Genomic DNA, 19684 nt, shown 5'->3' with positions numbered 1-19684 from the left:
GTATCATAAAGAGTGAGACATGTGAATGACAATATTAAGTTAACCATCCAGCTTATCTGTCCCTACTTGTTGCTCCCATCAGGATGCCATGGTTCATCTGGTCAAGATCTCTCGTATCATTCGCACCCCTCAAGGCAACGCCCTCCTAGTGGGTGTGGGCGGGTCTGGCAAACAGAGCTTGACCCGTTTGGCCTCCTTCATCGCTGGATACAAGATATTCCAGATTACTCTGTCTAAGTAAGTGGCTCATCCTGATTAAAAGACTTGTTCAGTTTTGGCGAGCTCATCTTCTTTAGAGCCTCAAGTTTTCTTAGTTATCGTTTTTAGAGAGTGTGCTTAACTTGCCACTTGTTCATGAGTCTCTCATATGTATAGCATTCTAAACAAAGATGAAGATTGACATCTGTGATGACCCTGAAACTTATTTGTAAATATCATGAAGTCACACCCTTTTGGGAACCACCCTTCAAACGTCAACCTTACACCTGCTGTACTTGATATTTAATACAGATCTTACAATGTAAGCAACCTGATGGATGATCTTAAATACCTGTACCGCACGGCTGGCCAGCAGGGTCAAGGCATCACTTTCATCTTCACTGATAACGAGATCAAAGACGAGGCGTTCCTGGAGTACATGAACAACGTAGTGGCCTCGGGAGAGGTGAGATGCTGTTGGCTGGATCCACTCTGAACTTGAGTGCAACTTGAAAGAAGAGCAGATCTTTAAAAGCCCTCGTCTTGTTTCTAAGTCATTGGTCTGCAGAGTCTACCCAGCTCGAAAGTTAGAGGAATTTTGTAGAAGTGTCAAAAAGATTTTTGGTTTGCAAATTTTTGTCACCGTGTTCAATGCAGAAAATGCAGAGTGCATTCGACATGCCCTCTGATGGTGTACATTTGCGCCCGATGTCTGGACCTTCCTGTTTATAGTGATTTTTTTTTCACTGTTCGTCAGGTATCCAACTTGTTCCAACGTGATGAGATTGATGAGATCACTGGTGAACTGATTGCCGTCATGAAGAAGGAGTTCCCACGCCGTCCACCAACCAATGAGAACCTCTATGATTACTTCTTGACCCGTGTGCGCCACAACCTACACGTTGTACTCTGCTTCTCACCTGTAAGCCTTTTTCCCTTTTTTCCATCCAGAAGTTCGCTTTGTCTCTCTTGCTGTTTGACCTCTTCATCCCGTGCTCGGCACAGGAAGGGCCGATTCATATGCCTGAAATGTCGGTTTACCTGTCTCTACCTTAACTCTTTGGGATTGTTCAGAATCCACTGGTGCCATTTGGAGTGTTATGTTGATGGATTCAGAGAAGGTAGTTACTTATTTGGAGCTTGCTTCTTGGTAGAGAATGTGCGAAGAACATGTCATTGGGTACCGTACAGTGATTGATTTTGTGGAGGTTCAGTAAGGGTCATCGAGCGAATATTGCAATTAGACCTTGTCTGAAAGTTGTGGCTGTGGCTTGTAGTAACACGTGTATTAGGGAGCCATAAGCTAGTGGCTGCTGGTACTTCTTAAAGACACACGTGTCTCTCTTAGCCCCAGCCCTAGATTTAGACATGGTGTACTATTCTCTTGATCAGACTTTAATCCATCTTTTTGTTGTATGAATGACAGGTTGGTGAGAAGTTCCGCAATCGTTCCCTGAAGTTCCCCGGCTTGTTCTCAGGCTGCACCATGGACTGGTTCAGCCGCTGGCCAAAGGATGCCCTGATTGCTGTCTCACAGCATTTTCTCTCGTCCTTCAAGATTGAGTGCACCGATCAGGTCAAGGCCAGCGTGGTCAACACCATGGGAAGCTTCCAGGTAGGATAAAAAGCATGGAAATTTGGCCTAGCTGACGTTTTTCCCTTTTAGAAATCAGCTCTTTGTCAAAAATCATTCCCTATAAATATAGTTGTTCTACACTTAGAGGAGAGATTGTTGAGTGTATTTTGAGTGTATCTGTAATTGCATTTGTGTGTCAAAGCCAAAACTGGAATTTTTCTGAAACTTATCTGACCTTTTTTTTAAGTCAGTCATGTTTTGTTTTATAAGATCATTGCAGTGTGTGTTGGGTTTGCAGTGGTAGCTAAGACAGTTCAAAAGCCATGAAATATGAAGACTTCATTGTTTTACTCTGAATTTGTTGTACAAATTATTGTAAGTGGCTTGTATTGATTCAATGCAATTGATGAGAAAATGTTGTCCACCCAAGGATTTGGTTGCTGAGACCACGGTGGAGTACTTCCAGCGCTACCGTCGCCAGGCCCATGTGACCCCCAAGTCTTACCTGTCCTTTATTGATGGCTACAAGTCTATCTACAACGAGAAGCTGGATGCCATCGGGGTCCTGGCTCAGAGAATGAAGACAGGTACTTTGCCAGTTCTGCATTTTTTTGGGGGGGGGATTCTGTTTCATTTTCAAATTTAGGTTTGAGATATCCGAAGTATGAAAGACTTTCTGTTCTTTCCTGTAAAAATGCCACAGTATGTCCGATCAAGGCCATGTGTACTTCCTAGCAGTGTTTCTCTTTGTGTTGAGCAACTAGATTGTAACTGCACTTACTAACATTTATATGAGGTACTCTGCAGTATTGTTCAGGTGAACGATGCATGCTTTCTGAGAGTATTTATCATTCAACATTATATTCTACCAGGCTATCCACTGTTTCTCTCATAAATATTTAATTACCTGGAGTGAATTCTTGTACCTACTGGATAAATACAACTTGTAGGTATCTTGCGCAACAGAATCCGGAATTATCTTTTGAGAGGTTCTTAATTGACTAGAATATTCTCCTCTTCAGGTCTGGCCAAGCTGGTAGAGGCCACTCACTCGGTCAACGAGCTGAGCAAGGAACTGGTGATCAAGGAGAAAGAACTGGCTGTGGCCTCCAAGAAGGCTGACCAGGTGCTGGCCGAGGTGACGGTCAGTGCTTCGGCTGCCGAGAAGGTCAAGGCTCAGGTCCAGAAGGTCAAAGACAAAGCCCAGGCCATTGTGGACGAAATCAACGTAGGTTGAGTTTGTGTTATAATAAGAGTAGTAGAACCCTCTGTAGCCCTCGCTAACAAAAGGACACGTCATGAATTACTTGGCTGACAGGTTAACAGCCCACCTCAGTCAGATTTACTTGTTCATTTCCCTAGGCCCCTCCTCTCAAGAAATGTTACTTTAGTTATGTCAGCGTGTGTCTGTATTTGTTACTGACAGGTGGACAAGGCCCAAGCCATGGAGAAACTGGAGGCAGCCAAGCCGGCCCTGGAGGAAGCAGAAGCTGCCCTCAACACCATCAAGCCAGCCCACATCGCCACCGTCCGCAAGCTGGCCAAGCCCCCTCACCTCATCATGCGCATCATGGATTGCGTGCTGCTGCTCTTCCAGCGCCACCTGGAGTCCACCACCTTGGACCCGGAGAGGCCCAGCCCCAAGCCGTCCTGGTCCGAAGCCCTCAAGCTGATGGGCGGCAGCTCCTTCCTGAAGGATCTGTTGTCATTCTCCAAGGTGAGCTGAAATCAGCAACTCACAGCCAACCTCTCCATCTTCTCCTGGCATCAGTCCTATGTGACAAATGCCAACATATTTTTTCTGTTACTTCAAAATTTCATTTGATGTTGGTTTTCCAGGATTCTATTAATGGAGAGACTGTGGAGTTACTTCAGCCCTACCTTACGATGGATGACTATAACTTGGAGTCAGCCAAGAAGAGCTGTGGTGATGTCGCTGGGCTCTGCTCTTGGACTGTAGCCATGGCCTTTTTCTTTGGTATCAACAAGGAAGTCTTGCCTCTGAAGGTAAAAAAAGCTGGGTCAAGTCCCAACTATTTTCGTAGATGCCCTAGTTGTTTCGTCAATATCCAATTTGCCAGGCAGACAAGACTTCGGTATAGCAAAAGCTACCAATGTGCTGCTTGAAAGCTCAGTTTTGTTTGTTTTTAAGCACTGGTAAAATATCCTAGAGGACCCAGTTCAAACCCCTTTTCAGTTACGTCTTTTATGTTGGAAAGTTATTCACATTGCTGTTATGTTTCCCCTTGTGCAGGCTAACTTGGCCGTTCAAGAAGCCCGTCTCAACAAGGCCATGGTCTCCCTGAAGGAAGCCCAGGACCAACTGGATGAGAAACAGAAAGAGCTAGATGTAGTGCAGGCCATGTACGATGCGGCCATCGCTGAGAAGCAAGCACTCCTGGACGACGCTGAGAGCTGTCGGAGGAAGATGACCAACGCCACGGCGCTCATTGAAGGACTTGGTGGAGAGAAGGTGCGCTGGACAGAGGCCAGCAAACGCTTCCAGGATCAGATCAACAGGTAGGTTTTTGGGGGGTAAGGGAAGTTGGGAAATTGATTTGAGATTTGCCTGACACTCTTGCAGTGGTTTATTTATGAACAAGGTATGACACCAACTTGCAGAAAGTCCAATGGTCTATGCTTGTAACTTCCTTTAGGCCAGTGTTGAGAGGGTTGCCTTGAGAAATATAACCAAGTTGAAATATGGGTCCTGGCAAATGTACAAGGACTTCATAGTGGGAAGAGTTTTATAGATTAGAAATCGTAAATTGGAGAAACAATCCCCCCGTCACAATCACTTGACTCGTGTGAGTTGTTTACAGTCCAGGAAGACCACAGAGTTTGTGTTTGTGATCTGTGACTAGGTTGGTTGGTGATGTCCTCCTAGCAACTGGCTTCCTGTCCTACTCCGGTCCTTTCAACCAAGAATTCCGCAACCTCTTGCTCAAGAGCTGGAAGAAAGAAATGATGATCAACAAAATTCCATACAGTGATGTAAGTATCTCAGGCTTCTCACTGCGAGTTTTAAGAAAAAGAGCGTATATGTTAAAAATTCCAGGTCCTAAAAAGTCCTACAAAGTAAGTAATTTTATTATCCCATTGCTTATTTTGTCTTTGAAATTCCTCAGATAATAAATACTTCAGTGTATTTACACTAACCAGTGTAGACTTTGGTTTCTTGGTTCCAAGATGCGCTTGGTTTATGTTCATTCATCCCTGACAACATTGTGTCACAAAATCAAATTATCCCTCATTACAGGAACTCAACATCACTGGCATGCTGGTGGACAACACCACAGTTGGCGAATGGAACCTCCAGGGCCTACCCAATGATGAACTGTCCATCCAGAACGGCATCATCGTGACCAAAGCCACCCGCTACCCACTCCTGATTGATCCCCAGGGGCAGGGCAAGGTGTGGATCAAGAACAAGGAAGCTGCCAACGAGCTACAGGTAAAATGGATAGAGATGCGATTGGGCTGATTATGTGACAGATGATATCACATGATTTTTTTGGCCATGTGGTCAGATGACATCTCAAGGTGGGTCAGAGGAGAGATGTAATTGGGTCACATTATCAGTTAGGCCACTCGACCAATTAAGTCACTTGACCAGTTGGATGACTGGGCCAACAGGTTTGGTTACATAGTTGAAAACAAGGTACCAGATTTCTTGGTCTGTATACAGTTCAGTCAGTGTAGTCGTACCACGATACCTTGCGTGATGGTCTAAGACATGTTTCAGGACATGCCTTGACATATACTGAATCCTTCTGATCATCATTTTGACAGGTGACATCCCTTAATCACAAGTACTTCCGAACCCATCTGGAAGACAGTCTGTCTCTAGGCCGCCCCCTCTTGATTGAAGATATCGGCGAGGAGCTGGATCCTGCCTTGGACAATGTCCTGGAGAAGAACTTTATCAAGTCGGGGTCAACTTACAAGGTGAGAGACAGATAGCTCTCAATGTAAGATAACCCTGAAATACCTTTGATGATCGTAGATATTTCACACTGTGTTTGTCGGTTGCAAACAACGGAGTTTTGTATTCTGTTGGTGGTACAAAATAAAAGGTTGGATTTTCAGACAGGTTTGAAGAGTGGGGAACATACTTTTAGCTTAAGTATTGTCTTTCAGTTTTGAGTGGGATTTTGTTTTCATGGTATCCATTCTCATAAATTTGTATAATAATGCATGTGCTGGCTGTACCTCCATTAAGATGAATTCTGCTCAGCCCATAGCGTCAATATGCGGCCTCTGAATCCATGCTGTCCATGCCCCCAACAGGTGAAAGTGGGTGATAAGGAATGCGACGTCATGAACGCGTTCCGCCTCTACATGACTACCAAGCTGGCCAACCCGGCCTACACCCCCGAGATCAGCGCCCGCACCTCCATCATCGACTTCACTGTCACCATGAAGGGGTTGGAAGATCAGCTGCTGGGTATTGTCATCCTGACTGAGAAACAGGTGTGGAATTCATTGATTGGTTAATGAGTGAATTGGTTAAGTAATGCTTTGATTTATCCATATAAATTTCAAATTTTTATGAGAAGTTTCAAAAAAGCCCTAAGAGTAAATAAAGAGATGCTTTTTGGAGCTTTTCTCAGTGGGAAGAGCTAAATTATAAACTCTAAGAGGGTTAGAATAAACTTGGAGGAAGTTATTAAAATGCTTTTGATGATTAACAGGAATTGGAAGCTGAGCGCACCAAGCTGATGGAGGAGGTGACGGCCAACAAGCGCAAGATGCAGGAGCTGGAGGACAACCTCCTGTACCGCCTGACCAGCACGGAGGGCTCCCTCGTGGAGGATGAGTCGCTGATTGAGGTGCTGCGAGTTACCAAGATCACCGCCGAGGATGTGAGCGAGAAACTCGCCACTGCTGCTGAGACTGAGATCAGGATCAATACAGCCAGAGAGGAATTCAGGCCAGGTAACATCTTTATGATTTGGTTCGACTCCGTCTTTGCAATGGAAAATTTGTCGTTAGAATCCTGCTAGTCTTTTATTCTACTTAATTTCCTGTATGTCCATACTTTTTCTAGTTGCTACTCGAGGCAGTACGCTGTACTTCTTGATCACTGAAATGAGCATGGTGAACGTCATGTACCAGACTTCGCTGAAGCAGTTCTTGGGTATATTTGACATTTCAATGGCCAGGTAAGTGTCAGTGAAGCAACAGGAGGATTGTAATTGAAGGACCTTATCCAAAGGTCAGTGTCAGTGACTGAGTTCTACGAGTCCCTGCATAAAGATGGCTGTTATTGCACGGTCCTCCGCTCAGATCATAATTCCTGAAGACCTTTAAGATTAAAAACAAGATGATCCAAACTACACTGTTTTCGTCCCCTGTATTTTTATCTTCAGGTCACAGAAGAGTCCAATCACCTCCAAGCGTATCGCCAACATCATTGAGTATATGACCTATGAGGTCTTTACCTACACAGCCAGAGGCCTGTATGAGAACCATAAGTTCCTCTTCACCATTCTTCTGGCTCTCAAGATTGACATGCAATCAGGGAAGATCAAACACAATGAGTTCCAGACGTTCATCAAAGGTGGGTCGATCTCCGGTCCATTCCTGAAATTATTTTCCAACTTGTACACTTTTTGTTTTCCTATTTGTAGTCGCGTTTGTACTTATCTGAAGGAAATTTTAAAAGTAGGATTTTGTTCATTCAAAATGGACGTTGCTCTGTGTATGAGGAATATTTTGTTGCTGTAAATTACCTTGCTTATGGACATATCCATGATTCCTTGGCTGGATTCATACATTTAGGACATTGCCTTTTAAAAATGATATATCTGGCCTGACGTTTGTTACTCAGAAGACAGATTGTTGTTCCAGTTCAGTCTTTTCTCAAGTCATAAAAATGAGACGGGTACACCAATTTCACAAGTACTCGGATGCCTGTCTTTCCACCAGGTGGAGCCGCCTTGGACCTGAATGCCGTGGAGCCCAAGCCCAAGAAGTGGATCCTGGACATGACCTGGCTCAACCTGGTCCAGCTGAGCAAGCTGCCCCAGTTCAGTCAGATTGTGGGCCAGGTGGCCCGCAACGACAAGGCCTGGAAACAGTGGTTTGACGAGGACTCGCCCGAGGAGGCTACCATACCGGACGGCTACTCCTCCTCCCTGGACGTCTTCCGGAAGCTGCTGTTGGTCAGATCCTGGTGTCCTGATCGGACCATCCCACAGGCTAGGAAGTACATTGCTGATTCTATTGGCGTCAAGGTAGGTCAGGCTTTGAAACTAAAGCTTGGCTCATATATTTTAATGTTGAAACATTGATTGGTTTACAGGCCTGTAAAGATTTCCATCAATGTTATTTGAATTAGCACTTTTAATATTTCATTTTGATCTTCACATTTTATATTTTGCTGACCCACATAATGCAAAAGCGACAATATTCGTGTCAACGATTTACTAATCATCTCCGTAACTGTCCAATTTACTTCCCAGCTCCCCCCAAAAAAACCTTTTTAACCTGCAATTTTATACACAATCCTCCATTTCAACTTCTGCACTTGTCAACTCCCTAGTTTTCTTACTGACAATTTTTCCCTTCTCATTGTAGTTTGCCGAAGGTGTGATCCTGAACATGGAGAAGATGTGGGAGGAAAGCGACACCAAGACGCCCATGACCTGTTTCCTGTCCATGGGATCAGATCCTACCGCCTCCATCGAGGGACTGGCTAAGAAGATGAACATACGTAAGTTCATTGACGTGCAGATCTGTGCGTCCCTACTGGCAATGCGGAGACAGGCTGCTTGCAAGTTGTTGAACTTAGCCCACACCCAAGGACCATACAATCCAATATAAATTGGTTGCAGGTGCTCACCACACCCCAGCCCAAACGCACGTAAACCTGCACGCTCACGTGACAAGCTCCCACCAAGGGATCCTTGTTTCAGTGTAAAATGTCATGCTCTTCCTTGACACCACTCAAAGCCACGAGATGAAGAAGAAACAGCTCAATTATTTCATAATCATCGTATGGGTAATAAAAAAACTATCATCAAAGTAGGTACAATCCTGTAATTTAACTTTCAGAGTGATCCTCAAAAAGAAAATCTGGTGAGATCTGCACCAGTACATTATAGCTTTATGTAGCCTCACGTTAGTGACTTTTCAAATTGGCAAACCGTAACAGAGCTGATGACTGAAGTCCCTTAGAGAGGTTGTGAGTTTTTATCCGTGTATCATATTTTGGGGATTTTATTCAGGTTGTCGTTCCATCAGTATGGGTCAGGGACAGGAGGTCCATGCCCGTAAGCTGCTCAACACATTCATGTCTGAAGGCGGATGGGTCCTGCTCCAGAATTGCCATCTTGGCCTGGGATTCCTGGACGAACTGCTGGACACTGTGAGTTGAGTTCAGAGAATATCAGCCTTGGTCAGTGGGAAGTGTTCGTTTGGTTGGTAGCAACAAGACCGTAACACGAGCACTCCTTCGTCTGTAAGTCAGCAAAGTGCAGTTCTCACCAAAGGGGCCTCCATTGCAAGGAAAATTTTGCCCCGTCTTGGTTCTGCTCAAAGAGGATAATCCTAGTTCAGTTTTAAAGTTAAGAAGTAGTCCAGGAAAGATGGAGAAGAAAGGCACATTTTCAATTTGTGAATATCTTAATCAACTTCATCTATCGCTGATGTCAGTTTTACATTTTTACTCCGTTCCTGTGTTCCCTCAGATCCTGTCAGGGGAGAATGTTCATGAGTCCTTCCGTCTTTGGATCACCACGGAGGAACATCCCAAGTTCCCCATCAACCTTCTGCAGGTGTCCATCAAGTACACCAACGAGCCTCCACAGGGCATCAAAGCAGGCCTCAAGAGAACCTATGCTGGTATCAGTCAGGTAGACAAATTTTAAAAATCACTCCATCCTCTGGCTGTAATTCTACGGCGCTGAGTAGCGAAACTGGAAATTCACCAATGTGACTCTAATTCCTTTAAATGGTAGCACAAGCTAGGTTTAAAATAGCTCTCCTGTAGATGTGACTCGCTAGATTAAAAAGCCATCCTGAGATGAGTATTGGCAGGGTAATTTCTGACCCGGATGAAAAGATTTGTATTTGAAAAACAAAACCTTTGAAACTAAACTTGTGTAGCCTGTTTTGGTGCTTGGTGGTAAGTTTAAAATGGTGAAATATTTTGAGACAATCCTGACTGTTCTTTTCTCTTACAGGAGCAACTGGAAGTCTCCAACATGATGCAGTGGAAGCCTCTACTGTATGCCGTGGCCTTCCTGCACACCACCGTCCAGGAGAGGCGTAAGTTTGGACCCCTGGGCTGGAACATCCCTTACGAGTTCAACCAGGCCGACTTCACCTCCAGTGTGCAGTTCATCAACAATCACCTGGATGACCTGGACCCCAAGAAGGTCGGTTGTTTGTCGGTTGGTGTGTGTGTGTCTCTCTCTGGGCTTGTCTGTGTCTCCCCAGAACTAAGAAGTCTTAGAGAAGATGTCTGCCTAGAAAGAGAGCCTCAGTAGTTTGTTGCAATGTGCGTCTGGTTTACTTTGATCTGTTGTCAGTTTGGAACAACTTCACACAATTGCTCATCATACACCATAGCCTGGCTCATAGTCATTTAAAAACTCCAATCCATGGGAGTAACATCACAAGCGTATTTCATCAACCATTTTCTCTGACACAGTAGTACAGTTTTTCAGTCTTTCACGTAATTATGCCTTACAGGGTGTTTCATGGAACACTGTACGGTACATGTTGGGTGAAGTGCAGTATGGTGGCCGTGTGACCGACGATTACGACAAACGCCTCCTGAACACCTATGCTAGAGTCTGGTTCTCAGAAGACATGTTCTCGGAAAAGTTCAAGTTCTACACAGGTTAGTTCCAAGAACCATCAAAAGCACAAACCTCAAGTATTTTTGGAAAATCCCCAATTTATGTGCTTGTATTTAATCACATTGCAGTGACGGTGTTCACAATGTTTCTCATTTTTCTTCCAGGTTACACCATTCCAAAGTGTCGCAGTGTGGACGAATACCGCAGCGCTATAGAGAACCTGCCGTTAGTGGATTCACCTGAGGCTTTTGGCTTGCATCCTAATGCTGACATCACCTACCAAACCAACATGGCCACTGAGGTATAATGAAACATTGAAGATTCCTTTCCTTATCAAGCTGTACCTTCCAAGTTTCCATCATATTAAATCCAGCTCTGGTTATGAGATGTAACCCTCTCGAAACCTTTCTGCAAGTTTGGATGATTTCCATTCAGGAATGGTGTTTGTATACTTTGGAAAATGGTTAAATATTTACTCTTCAACTTTGAACAGGTGTTGGAACTGATTGTCAACATTCAGCCCAAGGATAGTGGTGGTGGTGGAGGGGAGACTCGTGAATCTGTCGTCTACCGACAGGCAGACGAAATGCTGGAGAAGCTGCCAGGAAATTATGTGCCTCATGAGGTAGGGATTATTGGGAAGAAAATGTCAAGTATCTCGGCAGTTTTAAATGTTAGAATGAAGCATTGAAACTGGGAAAGTTTGATTTGTCCAGAGATTTTTAATAAGAGATCTGTGGAAGTAACCAATTCACTTTTTCTTTTTCTTGTGGTCTGCCTCGGTACAGTTTGCACTATTTGAAAATGTTACTCTCAAAGTGAACCAAAAAGTCATGTTGCTGATATTCTTGAGCAATTCACATTGCCAGTTACCCATCAGTCTCCATCTTCGTTCCTGTCCAAGTTACCAAGAACACACAGGACCACGATGAATTTATCACGTTTCTGATTGATTCCAATCTTAGGTCAGAGCCCGCCTCCAGAAGATGGGCATCCTGGCCCCTCTCAACATCTTCCTGCGTCAGGAGATTGACCGGATGCAAAGGGTCATCTCCACGGTCCGTATCACCCTCATGGACCTCAAACTAGCCATTGAGGGCACCATTATCATGAGTGAGAACCTCCGAGATGCACTGGATAACATCTACGATGCCAGAGTGCCTCAGAGCTGGAAGAAGGTAAACTTTTTTTTCTTATCCTCAAAAGTGCAACATTTTTTATTTAAACTATGCAGCCAGAGTAAAACTTGTTTTGAAGTTCTCTTGAGCTTGTTGAAGTTGCAGTAGCTCTGTTGAGTTGTCGTGGCCTTGGTAATGGAAATACGCCATGAGTGATTTGTCCTCTCAAAAGACAAGTCTTCACTTGTCATCTTGTCTCTCTACAGATTTCTTGGGAGTCCACCACCCTTGGTTTCTGGTTCACCGATCTGATCGAGAGAAATGCCCAGTTCCACTCTTGGTGCTTTGAGGGTCGTCCCAGTGTGTTCTGGATGACCGGCTTCTTCAATCCACAGGTAAGGATGTGTCCAAATTGACTTGGCTATGGCTGCTCATTACACAAGTGCCTATTGGAGTCTCCAGCCAGTGGCTTCATCTCTCGTAGCCCATTTGCCTGTGAACCAGTGAAACATCTGTCAAGTGCTATTTAGTGTTCACCCAGCGTTTCCTTTTCTTCGCTGTGGAATCTGTTTGCAGTTGAACACAGATAAGAAGAGCACAGCCTTGTCTAAAACAAGGACAGTTTGTAGGTCCCAAGTCTTTGGTTTTGCATCTTTTCAATTACTGATAATACAAGGTACCTGTGTTATTATGGCACCTGTAACAATTTGTAAAGTCCCAAGGACCTTGTTTGAACAGTGTTACTCTCTATTGCCAAACCACTCATAGATTAATGCATCCTCTGATTGCAGGGATTCTTGACAGCTATGAGACAGGAGATCACCAGAGCTCACAAGGGCTGGGCATTGGACAGCGTAGTACTCCACAATGACATGACAAGGTTCATGAAAGAAGACATCAGCAGCCCGCCCCCCGAAGGTAACTACTGGATAACTTCTGTTTTGTTTCATTTCCTCACGTAGTGTTCTAAAACTCCAATCCAACTTGGCTTCCTTCACTGCCACGAGGTTGACTTCGATCAGGCATAAACAAAACTGAGTCAGAATTCATGGAGGACTGTCTGTGCTAATCAAGCATTTTTGGCGGTTGGCAAATTTGTTCGGCAGCTTTATGAATCCTTTCAAATCATAAGAGCCCGCTCACATCTTGCTGTTCTTTCCACAGGAGTCTACGTTCATGGCCTGTTCCTGGATGGGGCAGGCTGGGACCGTCGCAACTGCAAACTCATCGAACCCCCACCCAAAGTCCTCTTTACGCCTCTACCGGTGGTACACATCTATGCCATCAATGCCGTGGGACCCAAGGACCCCAGGCTTTACGAGTGCCCTGTCTACCGCAAGCCCAGGCGTACCGATCTCACCTACATCTTCCCATTGTATCTGAAGACGGTCCAGCACCCCGATCACTGGATTTTGAGAGGCGTGGCTTTGCTCTGTGACACCAAGTAAAAGAGGGCAGATTTGCTTGGTTTCTTTTCTTTTTTTTTCCTTCTTCTTTTGCCAAGACAATAAGTATTCCCTAGAAACTTCACATTCTTGGAAGAGTGTTTGCTGGTGATTTTTTTTCTCATTTTCTTTCTTAACAACCTCCGTTGAGCTTTGAAATTGGTTGCTGTTGTGTAAATAAAATATTTGAAATTGGAGCATTTGCTGTCTTAGAGATAGCACGTGTTTGCTCAGTGTTTTACCCTCACTGTATTGAAAAGGGAAAGCAAATGATGTTAAATTAATGATTTTATTCCAATAAGTTTGCAGGTTTGGAAATACGAATTTCGAAAGATAATTTTCAGGGTTGTGAAACTTGACAAACTCCATTCCAATTCATCACACTTTGTGGTACTTGTTCTTTATTGGTTGCACTTTTTTTCCTCACCGGAAAAGGCAACATTTCCGTTAATACAAAGTGCCTTAATTGTTTCCTCCTGCATAAAAGGCAGATTATTTCATGATTTGGTTGGAAGGCTTTTCCCCTTAAAAATTGCTTCGTACTTCATTCTTCAAGTAGAGAATTGTTGGATTGAGCAAAAGTATGCAATGACAGATAACCGTCCAGTTAATATAAGTACATGTATTTTTGAAATAAAAAAAATCACCATGTTTTATTGTAACCGTGTAAACATTTATACCATTGAGTGAAAAAAGTGGCTTCACATTGTGTTGTTTGGTAAATACCTGGCATTGTGTTCTTGTGGTTTAAGTAAAATATATTTGTGTTATGCAGTTAATGGTGAGAGGTCTCCAGAAATGAATAAATTTAACAATTGCAGTGAACTGAAGCTCTAATTCTGGTATTCATTTATGAAATTAACTCTCTTTTCATGTCTACATAGACATTTTGGTGGCATTTACAAAGTTATAGGAAGAAAGGTTGAAGTAAACACCGAGAGATCATTCTTACAATACTGATATTCTTTGTGTATCTTAAAAATAGTTGCTTAAATAGCATTATAATATTAAGCATTTATAAACTACCACAAGTTTTAAAAAGACACTTTTCCAGTGTGCATTTGAATACCTTTTCCTGTTAGCATTAAAAAAAAAATTGTAGTTCAAATTTGGCGTCAGACTTCACATGCTCTGCTTCCTTTGTGTACTTTGAAAAGTATGCTTTTCATATTCTAAATATTTGTGTAAAATTTGGCTCCTTTGCAACTGAAATTCTCTCACTCGTGTTTCTCTTTTTGTGTGTGGCTTCATAGAATTATATATCGAATTGTCCAACAAAAGTACTTCACCCAAAGTAGATTTACTCACTTCCCAACTTTATTACCGAATTGACTAATTTTACACTGATCTATTTTTATTCTACAAATTTTCCAAAGACGTTTTGCAGTGTATTTTCAACTTTAGCCCGTAGCTTGTAAGTATATTAAACCATGATTAAACAAAGGCCCCAAATGTGAAAAAACCCGTCCAGATGAATGTAATTGTTATTGTTACATGTATGAGAAAGAAGTAATTCTCCTGCAAACACATTAAAATGGAATTTCATCAAGTGGGTTTTTATATTTTGTTGCATGAATTCGTATATTTGTTTGAAACTGCACCTTTCTGAAGAGAAATTCATTAAAAGAGTCTTCGTGCCTCAAAAATTGTTTTTTTTATTTCTCCATCATTATTCTCTCAGTGAAGCTTGCTAACTTTCAATGTGATACATGTTTAGCCAGAATATAGATTTAAATAGATAAATGGGTTATACATAAATTGCACTTTGAAGGAAGGCTTCTTGTGGGGGGGGTTTATATTGCATTGAAATATTAGAAAAATGGTTGGTTGTGAAAAATGTTACCCGTCCCAGGTTATACGACGACTATTTTCGGAGGCACAGCCCTAAACAGTCGTCGGTAGCAGTCTTGCATGGCACGTACGTAAGTACGTACACCCACATGTACTGTACGTGCGGTACGTACAAATCGATCCTTTAAAAAAATTCCCACAATGCATTGCTTGTTGCCAACGACCGAGACGTGAAACACGGGGAATTTCGACATTGTGTTGAAAAAACGTGCGTTTTGACAGGTATTTTTTCAAATAAGTTGACAGGATGGAAGAGTATCAGACACCTGAAGAGGTGAGGACTCAGTAAAATAATGTTACACTTCTGTTAGTTGTGAAAATCTGTTGCATTTGGAGGTGATGAAGTGGCCAGGATACGATATGTTTGCGGACATTTGTGATGATAGTGGCGTTTACATTTAAAAACATGCAAAACAGCAACGTTAGCCAACTCATGTTAGTTTGGCCCCCAAAATCTAATATTAGGCCTAGTTCCAATTTATTAACTGTATTTGTACTACAGCAGGCTTCCTGACGTTTATATGGAAAGAATTCCACTGTTCCAGGAAGAGTTCCATATACACATTATACATGTAGTTGATACAGACAATGACGGACGCGGACAACATTAACTTTCCCTACAACATGTTCAAACACGTCAAATGTATTATCAGACATGTCAGAAAGCCCTAAAATGTGTTATTTAGCAAAGAAAATTCCGAAACATTTAGGCCTAGCCCTAAGCCTGGGCCTTCTTAGAAAAAAAACAAGTCTCATGGTTTTTGCACAGGGGGATGCTTTCTGCGTATTGAACTCTTTCTGAATTCCTCATATACATGATACATGTATAACATTAGACGTTGCTTGACACCTGGTGCACAAACTCGTATGTTGGACAACTCAACTGTTTGCCAACTTGACTTTGAACAACTTGACAGTTGAGACAGCTCTACCGTTGAGTCAACTCGACCGTTTGCCAGGTCATCCATTAGGAAACTCAACTTTGACAGAGAGACAGCTCGACCAGTGAGATCTCTACACATAATACAGTCATTTTCCCAGTTCCTGATTGCAAAAAATATTCAGTCAGATTTCAGCTACAAAAAATCCTAAAATTCCAGTGAAATGTGGTCACCATCCACTTTCGTGTGCTAGGGATGTTACCAAATTAATTTCAAATTTTAAACTTTTAATTTGGACGTACAGGGTCAACAAAAGTGCCAACACTTTTCGTCGTTCTTGATCAGTTTCCGGAAAGTAACCACGTGAGCGGCAAATCCATTTTCAGCAAGCACCATTGTAAAAAGCTTGTTTTCTAGAGAAGATTGCTTCATGAGAAGAATTCCAATGAATTAAAAAAAGTGAATCTTGTGTAAATTTTGACTCAACTTTTTCAGCTGCACAGTGCGAGCCATCAATGATACCCCCCTCATCCTAGCCATCAATGATACCCCCTCATGCTAGCCATCAATGATACCCCCTCATCCTAGCCATCAATGATACCCCCTCATGCTAGCCATCAATGATACCCCCTCATGCTAGCCATCAATGATACCCCCTCATCCTAGCCATCAATGATACCCCCTCATGCTAGCCATCAATGATACCCCCTCATGCTAGCCATCAATGATACCCCCTCATGCTAGCCATCAATGATACCCCCTCATGCTAGCCATCAATGATACCCCCCCATGCTAGCCCTCAATGATACCACCTCATCCTAGCCATCAATGATACCCCCTCATCCTAGCCATCAATGATACCCCCTCATGCTAGCCATCAATGATACCCCCTCATGCTAGCCATCAATGATACCCCCTCATGCTAGCCATCAATGATACCCCCTCATGCTAGCCATCAATGATACCCCCTCATGCTAGCCATCAATGATACCCCCTCATGTTGCATAGTTGACAAACTCATTACGTCATGTACATTTCTGCAACGTCCGTATTGTGAGATGAGTTCACAACATACATGCACATTGCGTGCATGCACTTAATGCGTGATCCAAAAACTATGAAACGATATGCGTTCAGTTTTCGGCCAGTTTTAATAAAATGCAACTTTGAAAGTCATTTCGATTAAACAGAGTTTATATGACTGTTGAGTATGAAAAAAAAGTACTTGGGATCAGGTAGTGAGTGACATATTGCCCTGTAACTATTCGTCAATTTTTTTTCAGCTATTTTGATTTGAAACTGTTCACAAATGTCAAAATGCAAATCAGAAATCTGGCCAAATTTCTTCTCTAGAAGTTTTCCAAGAACACGCTTTGTTCAACAAGAAGCTTACATTTCACCTTTTAACCAGAACCTGTCTAGAATGTAGAGTTACATGTAGTAGGTAGAACTGGAGGTAGGTTTTTATTTCAAGCAATCCAGAACTAGGTATATGTGGCTGGGTCAGCGCGGGTGTAAGATCGATTGCGCAACTTAGATTGATTTACCACGGCAACCATTTTTAAAATACCTAAAAAATTAGGCTTGTCTATCTACTACGTGAAATTCCATCCCGTTATTATTATTAAGACATAGTATTGCACACCTTGGCCTCAGCAGACGACTGGGCTGAGCGGACAGTGTCCCAACGGATGACTTGTCCCAACGGATGACTTGTTTCAACGGTCGACTTGTCTCTCCCTTTTATGCGACAAAATAGTCTAATGACACAATACAGGACATGGCAAACTTGCCAATAAATATGCGCCACGATACCAATGTCACGTTATGATACAATAAATAAGGCTTAATTTTTGAAAGTGCTGAATTTACAGTTTGACCCTTGCATCCCTCTTGACATCAGACTTCGTTTGTGGTGGATGAAGTCAGCAACATCATCAAGGAAGCAGTGGAAGGAACAATAGGCGGCAACGCCTACCAACACAACAAGATCAACCAATGGACGTCCAACGTAGTGGAACAGTGTCTGAACCAGCTGACCAAGTTGGGCAAACCCTTCAAATACATTGGTAAGAATTAGGCAAGGTTACTTTGTCACTCCCAAGCAGAAAAAAAAGAAATTCATCCATGTGGGCTGTATTCGCAGAGCTGCCTCCCAAGATAGTAAGGAGTCAAATTTGCTAGGAAAGAGTTCAAGCAAACAGATCATGTAATGAATAGTCCTTGAGACTGATATTTTTGTCAAGGTTTGCTGACAAAGTAAACTTGCCAGGCAATAAGTGCTCCCATTCAGCTCAACTGAAATTGAAGTGTGAATTTGATGCAGTTTCTATGTGCACTTTGCACTACTCATCTATTCATCCTTATTATATTTTCCCCCTTATTTAGTGACTTGCGTCATCATGCAGAAGAACGGTGCCGGTCTGCACACGGCAAGCTCCTGCTACTGGGACAACATGACTGACGGGAGCTGCACCGTCAGATGGGAGAATAAAACCATGTATTGTATCGTCAGCGTCTTCGGTCTCAGCATCTGATCGCATTCCTCCTCAGAAACCTTGTAAATAGTAGTGCGGGTTTGGAGTTTAGGGTCAGGGGTCATGCATGGGGTCGGCGACTAAGTACTAAGTACTTCCCCTATCTATTATAATGCATGCTTGTAGTATGAATTTAATGTTTTAAATGGAGGGTTTTTTATGGTTGTTCGCACTCCGCTGTGGGATTTACTGCTATAGAAGTTACATGGTCAGGAGGTTCATGGGGTAATGAACTCATACCATCATGTCTCCAAATGTCATGGGAGTCATATTGTGTAAAGTACTAAGTATTTAAGATTCCCAAAACTACTGGCACAGAGTTTCAGTGTTGAGGGTTAAAAGAAGTATGAACTTAATGCTTGAAGCACTTCCAGTTAGCCCGAAATTCTCTCAGTGTTTGTGGCTTTGCTCACATTTATGCAAATCTGCATTGATAATAAACACTTTTTTGCTGTAACGATTTACATCTATCGTCCCAGAGTTAAACCAAAATATTCACAATCTTTGATCAGTTCCCTTTTCAACTTTTTAGTCATAAGTTTTTGTTATATTGCAATACTGCCCCCGTTGAATTTTCTGTCCTCTGCAACAAGGTTTCTTGTAGAACTAAAGTTCCAACATGAAAGTTTCATTTATTTTCAACACACTCATTTTTCTGGCTGTTAAAACTTTGTCATTTTGTCATTCCATGGTGTTAGCCATGTGTGAAATAGGTTTTGTACATTTTTGTTAATTTGCACTGGGTGATAAATTCTGTACAGTATTTGAATTCTGAACTGTGTTATGAAAAAAAAGTCATGTATTTATGTTCATGAGTTAAATAATTTCGTAATGCGAAAAGAGATGCATCGGCAAAATCATAGAGGCAGAAATAGCTTTTAAATCTACATTTCTGATGGTGGTTTTATCTTACAGCAGCATAGAAATCCTACCTATTGTGGATGGTTCCAGTAAGCACATAAAGTGATTCTCAGGCATGTTCATTTGTCATGTTCATGACATTGACTTTGAAACATTGTCACTAACAACCTCTATAACCTGGCAAGTTTCCCTCTAGCAAAGTGTAGTTTATTGCACTAAGGAATTGTATCTGACCTTGTTTTCTGTAGATCTTTTAAATTTGAGTTGATTTTGTTTGCTCATTTTATTTATATTCATTTGAATAAGAAAAATTAAACCAAAAGTGAAAATCTGTACTTCGGGATGTCTTAAGATTACTTAGAGTGTATACATCACTGTTTTTGTCAAAATAAAATGTTTGTGTAAAT

The 19684-nt window shown here is 42.4% G+C and overlaps 2 protein-coding genes across 5 annotated transcripts in view; both read left to right on the top strand.

Annotated features, from left to right (window-relative positions):
• The window catches only part of LOC110974415 (dynein axonemal heavy chain 5-like), a 46327-nt gene extending 31534 nt beyond the window's left edge, over nt 1–14793 (top strand). For all 4 annotated transcript variants that reach the window (XM_022226030.2, XM_022226027.2, XM_022226028.2 and 1 more), the window contains 28 exons: nt 83–237; nt 511–664; nt 956–1120; nt 1625–1813; nt 2205–2361; nt 2797–3002; nt 3201–3491; nt 3614–3781; nt 4029–4294; nt 4639–4768; nt 5034–5228; nt 5567–5722; nt 6065–6247; nt 6469–6712; nt 6825–6939; nt 7147–7337; nt 7706–8013; nt 8357–8492; nt 9007–9146; nt 9469–9633; nt 9964–10158; nt 10475–10625; nt 10749–10885; nt 11078–11209; nt 11550–11762; nt 11969–12097; nt 12494–12620; nt 12867–14793. In XM_022226030.2, the coding sequence (XP_022081722.2) occupies nt 83–237; nt 511–664; nt 956–1120; nt 1625–1813; nt 2205–2361; nt 2797–3002; nt 3201–3491; nt 3614–3781; nt 4029–4294; nt 4639–4768; nt 5034–5228; nt 5567–5722; nt 6065–6247; nt 6469–6712; nt 6825–6939; nt 7147–7337; nt 7706–8013; nt 8357–8492; nt 9007–9146; nt 9469–9633; nt 9964–10158; nt 10475–10625; nt 10749–10885; nt 11078–11209; nt 11550–11762; nt 11969–12097; nt 12494–12620; nt 12867–13150 (5082 nt within the window). In that variant the 3' untranslated portion in view covers nt 13151–14793. The remainder of the gene's footprint in view (nt 1–82; nt 238–510; nt 665–955; nt 1121–1624; nt 1814–2204; nt 2362–2796; nt 3003–3200; nt 3492–3613; nt 3782–4028; nt 4295–4638; nt 4769–5033; nt 5229–5566; nt 5723–6064; nt 6248–6468; nt 6713–6824; nt 6940–7146; nt 7338–7705; nt 8014–8356; nt 8493–9006; nt 9147–9468; nt 9634–9963; nt 10159–10474; nt 10626–10748; nt 10886–11077; nt 11210–11549; nt 11763–11968; nt 12098–12493; nt 12621–12866) is intronic.
• A 324-nt stretch (nt 14794–15117) lies between these two features.
• Nucleotides 15118–19612, top strand: dynlt1 (dynein light chain Tctex-type 1). Its single transcript, XM_022226337.2, has 3 exons — nt 15118–15272; nt 17783–17948; nt 18268–19612. The coding sequence occupies exons 1-3, from the start codon at nt 15246–15248 to the stop codon at nt 18414–18416; spliced, it is 342 nt and encodes a 113-aa protein (XP_022082029.1). The 5' UTR covers nt 15118–15245; the 3' UTR covers nt 18417–19612.
• The last annotated feature ends 72 nt before the right edge of the window (nt 19613–19684 follow it).

This window comes from Acanthaster planci, linkage group LG15, assembly GCF_054643075.1.
Source record: "Acanthaster planci isolate LZ-2023a linkage group LG15, COTS_SCS, whole genome shotgun sequence".
Taxonomy (NCBI): domain Eukaryota; kingdom Metazoa; phylum Echinodermata; class Asteroidea; order Valvatida; family Acanthasteridae; genus Acanthaster; species Acanthaster planci.
Note: the sequence above shows the minus strand (reverse complement) of the source record. Positions and strands in the feature narration are given on the sequence as shown.